This window comes from Morone saxatilis, unplaced genomic scaffold (assembly GCF_004916995.1).
Source record: "Morone saxatilis isolate NCDOM2014 unplaced genomic scaffold, NCSU_SB_2.0 Contig11, whole genome shotgun sequence".
Taxonomy (NCBI): Eukaryota; Metazoa; Chordata; class Actinopteri; family Moronidae; genus Morone; species Morone saxatilis.
The window spans coordinates 25317649-25326265 of NW_023339663.1; the positions used below are offsets into that span (position 1 = coordinate 25317649).

Below are 8617 nucleotides of genomic sequence, written 5' to 3' on the forward strand. Positions count from 1 at the left end.
ATATCTTAGTTATTGCTGCCCTATTTCACCTCATTTTGCTTTGAGTGCTTCAATTTCGACTAGTAAAGACATTTTTGTGCTGTCTTCTTCTCCTGTAGGGACCAGGACCTGGAGCCTGGAGCTCCGTCCATGGGAGCCAAGAGCCTCTGTATCCCCTTCTCCCCCCTGAAGACGCTGCAGCCTGGTCAGATGTGTGTCTGCAGCAAGGAGCCTGCCCAGTACTACACTCTGTTTGGACGCAGCTACTAAAGACCTGCTCTGCTGAAGCACGAGGATGAACATCGTAGTCAAAAAGGGCTTCCCTACCCTTTCTCATCTAGTTCTTTACTGATCTCATGTAGTTGTCTTGGGTAAAAGTATAGAGGTGACTGGACTGTGGGATTTAGACTGGGAATATGCTGTTTTTGTTTTGTTTTGTTTTTTAACATACATTAACCTTATTATAACGCATCTGTTTACTCTTCCGTTACTCTCTCACTATTCCGTTATGAGTAAATGTAGCCCTGTTTCCCTCCTACATGGCTGCTAACTCTCTATAGGCCACATCAAAAGAACACTCACTGTCCAGCATTGCTTTGTATTAGGGATGGAAGTACCACCAGAAACCAGGCTAATAAATGTCTTTTCAAAACATGGTAGGTAAAATGGTCAAAGCAGCTGGTCGATTGTGGAAACCACTCCTGAATAATTTTTTTTCCCTTAAGTTTCTCTCAACATTCTGATTTGAATGGGTTTGGGCCTTTTGAAAACTTGAAAAACAAGTATTGATAAAAAATAAAAATAAATGTCTGTGGGGGAGGGGAAGTACTCTTTGCCTGCCAGCAGTCCAATCTCTTGCAGCCAAACTGTCTCAGGAACTCTGCAGGTACTCAGGCTTGTAGTTGGGGTGTTATTGTCAGCCCTCCTCTCTCTGTACGACTGGGTACAGTATGAGGCTCATGGTTCACAGCTTAATATAAATTCCTCATATCTTCCAGAGCCAAAATGACAAAAGCTTTGATGAGCTGTGTGTCGTTAATAGCCTGTAATATAGCCTTCTGCCACTTCGCGCCCAATTAAAGAACTCTACAAGTTGTCTATAATAAAGTAATTTCCATGGCCAACTGTCTTGTGTGGTTTTTCATCCTAAATAAAGATGGGTGTAGATGTGGAATGAGTTGGTCATTGATTATTAGTGTTAGTATTAGTATTATTAGCATTAGTATTAGTGGTGGTGTTGTATTGGAATTCATTAGATTGTGCAGGTGTACCAAACTGGTCAACATTGTACATATATGTGGTGGAATTAGCATGCATATTGTACAGCAAGCTTCCTCAGTTACATAATGCTGAGCCTTGTCTACCCAAAAGATAAAAAAGTGGCACATCCTGTCTTTTCAAAATAAAATTGTTGGCATGTGTGACTGTCAGTTGAGAGCCACAGTGAAGTGCAAACAAAATGCTTGACCTGGTTAGAGCCAAAGCACTAACAGGACGAGGATGGAGGCATTGTCTTAGCACATGTGTAGCCTCTTAGACAATATTCACAGTTGTCAAGATCATTTTGAAAATGTATTTTTCTTATGTGTTCTCATAAGCAAGCACCTCTGAAAACAGCTTTTTGAAAATAAGAGGAAGCAGGGGAAATGTTGCATGACCAGTGTTGTTGGTCCCTGCATGCCCAAGAAGATCCTAACGCTTATATATAAACACCAGTACTAAAGTACAAAATTATGAATATTGCAGAAAAGAAAATCATATTAAACCAGTTTATTTGGAGTATAAACATTCCCTGCATATAAAGAAATAAGCATGCATGTTAGCTAATTTAAACTGAATTATAGCCTACAAATTATACTAAATTATAACTAAATTATATACATTTAAATATATTGAAATATACTAATTATACTGAACTATACAAAATAATTCTATACTAAACGATTGTGGTGTCCCCATAAGCAATATAACAGTAAACAGAAAATACCAAAACAGTAACCATAGTAAGCAAGCAAGTAAGCAAACTTGTCCAAATAAGAGTAACTATTGAAAGCACTTAGTTGCAAAAGGATGTCATTATTTACCGGCTTTGTTTAACGTTTGTTATGGTCCATATAAACCCACACAAAAACAGAAAACGATCATGAAGGCCCACCAGTTACTGAATGTTGAGCACCTCTCTTTTATTTTGAAAGCTGGTACCGGAAGTGGTTGTGTTACGAGTCCCACTGCTGTCAGTCCACCCGGCCGAGCTGCGGTCCAGCGTTGTGCAGTTTGTTAGCAAACATGAGCGACAAAGGTCTGTCGGACGAGGCAGCAATAGCAGCTTGTAAAGATGGAGACCCGGTTACTAGGGTAAGATAACTGTTGTTCTTGTTGAAGTTGGACTATCCCGCTACCAGACTTTGTCAAACCAACCCAACAGGCCGACGACTCCCAGACAGGGTAACCAGCTATGCGTCCATTACCGGACACGTTTCTCCACTAAATGTGCATTAGTCACCCGAAGACTGTGATTCGGTTGTGTTAAACATGGTTAACAATGCTAGTGGCTGCTCGACAGACACACCTCATGTAATAAATGGGTGCTGGTTTTATTACAGGTTATTGCGAGCTAGCTACAGCTGAACTTTCTCGTGTGGAAAAGAAACTCATTTCCAAACTTGACGGAGGAGCTGAGACTAAATGTATCAAAGCAAGAGTAACACCAGTCTGTTCGCAACGCAACAAATGTCCGTACTAATGAGAAAGCTGGTGTTTAGGCGCGGTCAGACCCGAATATACTCTGCTGCGGCGTAAAGCAGGCGGGACTGGAAAGGGCTAATGTGGGCAGTGGTCCAAACAAATGCTGCTGGAGCTAACTTCAGCTGCCTAATGAAACCTTTACCCTTTTAAACACACATTTACTGCACTCACTCTGTGAAACTGTGCTGACAGTCATCATCCCGCCTGCTGTGCCTGTATTATTTGGTTTTACACAGACAGTATATACACTGTAATGCATAGACTGGAATATAAACAATTGATAGGTACTTGATGAAGGACGGGTCCATATATATCATATCTTATCTATAGACACCAGAGAGTCCATCTACTCTGAAGGCCTTTGTTCAAAATGGTAGAACTTTGTACTTTTTGCTCCGGCTTTCAATAAATTGTGAGCTCTGGCAGTTCCAACAGACTCACATATCAAAGTTCACATGTTATAATTTGACTGAGTAATAAAACCCACTTCATACCACTGGATGAACTCATGTATGTAAACATATGGCTAAATGCACTGCTTCTCTGTCATCCCATCATCCCTCTTGGACGCTCTTTGGAAGCTCTGCCAGAAGTAATACCTAATCCCAAAACTGTGACTGGAACATAAGGAGTACTGGAGAGACTTTCTATGGATGCGTGATATACACTGTGAAGAGCTGACATGGTTGGAGGAAGGGCACAGGAAAAGGGGAACACTCACTGCCAGAGAGATAACACCAGACTGTTAAAACACACATAGACTAGATGTCACTAATAACTACAGAGTATCTGGATCAGGGTGAACAAAACAGAGGCCTGTTTAACCACATTTGCATGCAAGCTGCAAATGTATGTAAGATAGCATCAGTTTTGACATAGTTCACAAATGGAAACGCACACCATACGTTTGAACCACGCACGGACAGTAGTAGCACATCTGACATCATCGGACTTCAGCACTGACATGGCATGTGTGTTTGCATAGGAAGTAATTCTTCTCCAAGCAGACCTGATCTGCTCAGTATGGTAATATTGCATATCTCACACAGATGTGGTCAGAGCTTGAAAGTAAGGATGTCCTGTTGTCTCAGCACCTGGGACACAAAGGTACAGTGTCTGGGACAGTAGAGCGATACATCATTTCAAATGAACTTATGTTTATGTGTGATGGAATATGTATCATTTCAATCGTTAGGTGTTCAAATTCGAGGAATGTGATGTGGCACCGGCACGAGCTGTACGTCACACGCACGCTTACACAAGATCTGTGGTTGCCATGGCAAAGCATAGTTTAGCAACTTGTCAGAACTCAGCAACGTTATTTCTCAAAAGTGAAAAGTGGCAACTCATTCTCTCCAGATCTTTGGATTATTCCATAGCTTTTCTTTTTTCTTTTACACTGTAGTGCGTTTGTCATTGTTAGGCGTATGTAGATCTCCATGTATCCGTCAGAAACTAGTTTGCAGTGATGCATTTCACAGAAACTCAACCAAACACTTTTTGTTCAGATGTCAGTGCAGGGAACAACTAGCAGGACATCCACCAGAGTGAGTCAGTGAAGTTCTGAAGCTATATTTAGGGTGTAGAATGAATAAAAAAGAACTTTGGTGCTGTGGTTGAAAGTCTGGGACAGCTGCGGGAAACTGAGGAGAGAAGCTCCTTTTGATGTGGTGGTCATCGAGTTATGTGCTTGGTTGCACAGAGGTGCAGTTTGGCTGAAATCCCTTTTCACGAGTGAGTGCCAGGATACGCATTTCCCTCTGCTGGATGTCAGAATTCAGCCAGAGGATCCAAAGACAGACCTTGTGCCCTGCTTTCTAAAACAAGAACCGTGCACTGCTTCATATTGATCCATTTGACCTTAAAAAAAACAAAAAGCCTTTTGATGTGTTCAAGTACAACATACTGGACATTTTAAATTTCTTGTCCTACATTTTCAGTAGAAGATACCTCACCATCCAGTGATCTTTGTGCTTTCTTGATAGTGTTGCTGACCACTGGAGTGTTACGTGCATATAAAGCTGTGTTGTTGTGTTTGTGTGTCTTAGGATTTTGTGATGCAGCAGACTATGCTGCGGGTTAAAGATCCAGTTAAATCCTTGGATTTCTACACCAGAATCCTCGGCATGACGTGAGTATTAGTGTGAGCTTCACTTCAATGACCTCTAAGTGTGTGTGTGTGTGTGTGTGTGTGTGTGTGTGTGTGTGTGGGTTGAGACCGTTTTCTGTACATGAACTGGATTTGGTGGCTGAAGTGGCGTTTTCTCTCTGGTGTGCAAAATCTTCCAGGCTCCTGCAAAAGTTTGACTTCCCCTCCATGCGTTTCTCTCTCTTCTTCTTGGGCTACGAGGACAAGAAGGAGATTCCTACAGATGTAAAGGAGAGGACGGCCTGGACCTTTTCCAGAAAAGCCACCATTGAGCTGACACAGTAAGGGTCTATGTCCTTAAATTCGTTTGGTCCCTTGAGAAACAAAAATAGTTATGTCAGTTCTAACCGACATCCACTGATATAACTGACAACCACTGATATAAATAATCATATGAAACTAGGGCTGGCGGTGCGAATGCATGTAGAGGATACACTGCAGTTCTCATCAGTTTTACAGTTTTTGATTGAGGAAGCTGCCGCGGGAAAATGTGATTACTGGTATATCTGATATCTCTGTAAATTGTGCCTCTCGCTCCCTCCTCTTTCTTGTTGTATCCCTCCTCCCGTCCCTCCTGTCTGACAGTAACTGGGGCTCCGAGTCTGATGAAAGCCAGTCTTATCACAATGGAAACTCAGATCCACGTGGCTTTGGTAAGATTGCTTCCTTGTAATACAGACGAGCCAAGAAAGAGCAATAGAATGACATTTTTTTTTTGTGTCATGGAAAATGAGATTTAGTTCCAAGACGTTGGTTTTGTCTTCTTCTTCCTGTGTGAAGGCATATAATATATGATTGAATGGACTTGAAATACAGGAGCACACAGTAATATTATTAAACATACACTTGATTTAACAGTAACATTTAGTTGTCTTGATCTGTCAGCTTTAAAAATGAATCCTAAGAACCAATTCATCTATCATTTATTACTTTTTAACACAGAGTTCATACAGTCATGCTTTTTTTAGATATACTTGTCTGTTACTGCTTGAAGATAATACGTGTGTGTGTGTGTGTGTGTGTGTGTGTATGTGTATAACTAGGGATTTATAGTCAACAGCAGGGCTTGAAGTTTTTGTTTCCCCCTCAGTCCCAAATTTTACGTTCAACTGTCCCAACACTGCTCTCTCTGTATGACTTATGTGTGCATGTATGATTTAGCATTGACCTTGTGCCGGTGCCACCTCACATTTTTTAAATTTTAACATTTAAAGGATTAAAATTCCATGATGCATAAATTTAATAATTTCATTTGTAATGATACATTTCTCTTCTGTCCCTAAATTGTCCCGGACACTGTATCCGTGTGCCCCAGGTTCTATGTTTTTCGTCCCTGGGATAACGAGACATCGTTACTTTTTGAGCTCTGGTCAACCGTCTGTTTGTCTACCTCACATTTGACAGGACACATTGGAATTGCAGTTCCCGACGTCTATGCAGCCTGCAAATTGTTTGAAGAGCAAGGAGTCACATTTGTCAAGAAACCAGATGATGGTAAGATGTGATGTATTTGTGAATATGAGGGTCATAGATGGGTTAAATAGCTCTGACCTGACAGCGTTTTTAGTACAATTGAAATTAGGGCTGAAACTATTCATTCACCCTTGATTCAAATTCTCTTTCACATTTTTCAAAAGCTGATAATTTGTATTGTCACTGTTAATTTAAAATGGAAAAAAGGAAACGGGGAGTGAGCACTCAGATATAGAGGTGAAAATTGTCTTTCTCTCAGGTAATACTATAGTTGTGACCCCCCAATATAGAACATTTTAGTACTGTGCACCTGTCAAGTGACAAAAGATAATTGTGTATCGCCCTAATGTACGGTATAATATTGCTATAGCTCCATGTACTGACTGATTACAGAACAGAAAGCACCTGCTCAGTGCTTGTATCTGCATTTGAATGATGATTACTGCACTATGTATATAGAACACACACTTTAAAGTTTTCAAAGTTTTCTGTTTATGTATGTTTATTCAGACAGTATTAACAGTTCATTTTGCACCCCCCTCCTTTCTGCTATTTTCTTCTTAGGTAAAATGAAAGGTTTGGCCTTCGTTCAGGACCCTGATGGCTACTGGATTGAGATCCTGAGTCCCAACAACATGGTGTCCATTACCTCCTAAAAAAAACTCTGACAACATGCTAACTGCTGCAGTGCATACAGGCAAGACCGACTGTCGCTTCACTGGGAGAGCAGAGTGTTGGGGTTTAGTGAAGAATTTAGCAACATGCGCCGGGAACCTGAGGGGAAAAGGAGCGGGATCACTTGCACAATGGCAATCAGTGTGCCGTGCTATGGGCTGGACAGTTGATGAGCAAATCATTAGATACTGATTAGATACCTGAGTTATTGCTACAAAAAGCAACTACTTTGTGTAGCTGTTGAGTTTGTTTACCATCTGCAGTTTGTATGTCTTCAAAAAGTGATGCTGAAATAAAGTGTTGTTTGTGAAATAAATGTGAAAGACACCATTCAAATTAAATGGATTTGTGATTTCTTTTAGTTTTGAGAAACAATGCACTAATTGTGTTTTTGCCAAAACACTCAAGGCCAAGATATAACTGTGGCAGTATAGGTAATCACATTTACGATTACAGCAAGTGACAGTAAGGTGACCTGGTTCTTTGCCGCAAAAATGTCATATACAGTTTTTAACGTTTAAACAATTCTCACATTGTTGATTGCTGTGCACCTCTATCAGCACACCTGTTTCTGCTTTGTACTTGACATGTTGAAAAAGAAATGATCCTTGATTAGTTAAAAATCAGGACTGGGTAAAAATTAAAACTAATTTCAAAAGTAATGCTGAAAATATTTAGTCTTTGGAATTTGCACAATGATTTGTAATATGAAATCAATTTCATTTTAAATTTCAGAATGTTGAATTTTAATTTAAATAGACAAAATGTACCACAAGTTTTGAAGTCCTGCTAAATATGAGGGAAAATGTGAACAGAAACTCAATCACATTTCTGTGACTTTTGGATTATAGCGGAGGCTGGTGAGACCACTTTCTGATTTAGAAGGATATGGATTAATCACATTTTTCTGTATCTTAGATTATACTTTGGCTTCATTATTTGCAGATTACTTGTCTATTTATTGACCTGGCTGAAAGGCCTCTGTGGTATATTAATCAATCAGCACCTTCTGCCTTTGACATAGATGTTTGTGGTTTGAGCCCACACAGGAGCAATGGGACTTCTTTTCTGTGGCATTTAAGAGTAAAGTGCTTTGATAAAGTCACAGTTCATGGACTTGCTGAAAACACAAGGCTACAGCCTGTTTCTTTCACCTTGGCATTTAAAGGGAGTAGGGAGATTTAGGATGTTAACATTAGGTCCAATTATTGCTACTGTTGAGAGTCAAGTTATTGTATGTAAAGAGCTAACACACTTTACTTGAACAATTTTATCAAAAATTAACTGCTGCTTAAAGTGCCTGTCAGAACAAGTGATTCTGGGTTAAAGCCTGTTGCATTTCATAATAGCAGGAACACAACATACCTTTACGGTAACTTAAAGTCCAGTTTTGCAGCCACATGCAAAACGCAACACAGCCAAAATGTTACTGTGTACTACAGTGTGAACTGTAGTCCTGAATCCTCTTTTCATATTATCTCCACCATTTTTCCATGAATACTAGCACACTCTCTGGTCTCGCTCTGCACATCTGAATCCATTTGACAATTCAATTCAGTTCAATTTTATTTTATTTTATTTGTATAGAGCCAATTC

General features: G+C 40.1%; 2 protein-coding genes across 2 annotated transcripts in view; both read left to right on the top strand.

The window, feature by feature from the left end:
• eprs1 (glutamyl-prolyl-tRNA synthetase 1) overlaps positions 1–1103 on the top strand; it is a 22580-nt gene extending 21477 nt beyond the window's left edge. Inside the window, 1 exon segment of the mRNA XM_035682249.1 lies at positions 99–1103. Within this exon segment, the coding sequence (XP_035538142.1) occupies positions 99–249 (151 nt within the window). The 3' untranslated portion in view covers positions 250–1103.
• A 1073-nt stretch (positions 1104–2176) lies between these two features.
• On the top strand, positions 2177–7362 carry LOC118321057 (lactoylglutathione lyase-like). The gene is made up of 6 exons (XM_035652243.1): positions 2177–2334; positions 4773–4855; positions 5014–5154; positions 5459–5526; positions 6278–6367; positions 6911–7362. Exons 1-6 carry the CDS (start codon positions 2266–2268, stop codon positions 7000–7002), a joined length of 543 nt encoding a protein of 180 aa, XP_035508136.1. The 5' UTR covers positions 2177–2265; the 3' UTR covers positions 7003–7362.
• The last annotated feature ends 1255 nt before the right edge of the window (positions 7363–8617 follow it).

Coding starts and splice junctions, on each gene's coding strand:
- LOC118321057 (XM_035652243.1), top strand. CDS start 2,266: ATGAGCGACAAAGGTCTGTCGGACGAGGCAGCAATAGCAGCTTGTAAA. Junction 2,335..4,772: donor ATGGAGACCCGGTTACTAGG/GTAAGATAACTG, acceptor TGTGTGTCTTAG/GATTTTGTGATGCAGCAGAC. Junction 6,368..6,910: donor TGTCAAGAAACCAGATGATG/GTAAGATGTGAT, acceptor TTTTCTTCTTAG/GTAAAATGAAAGGTTTGGCC.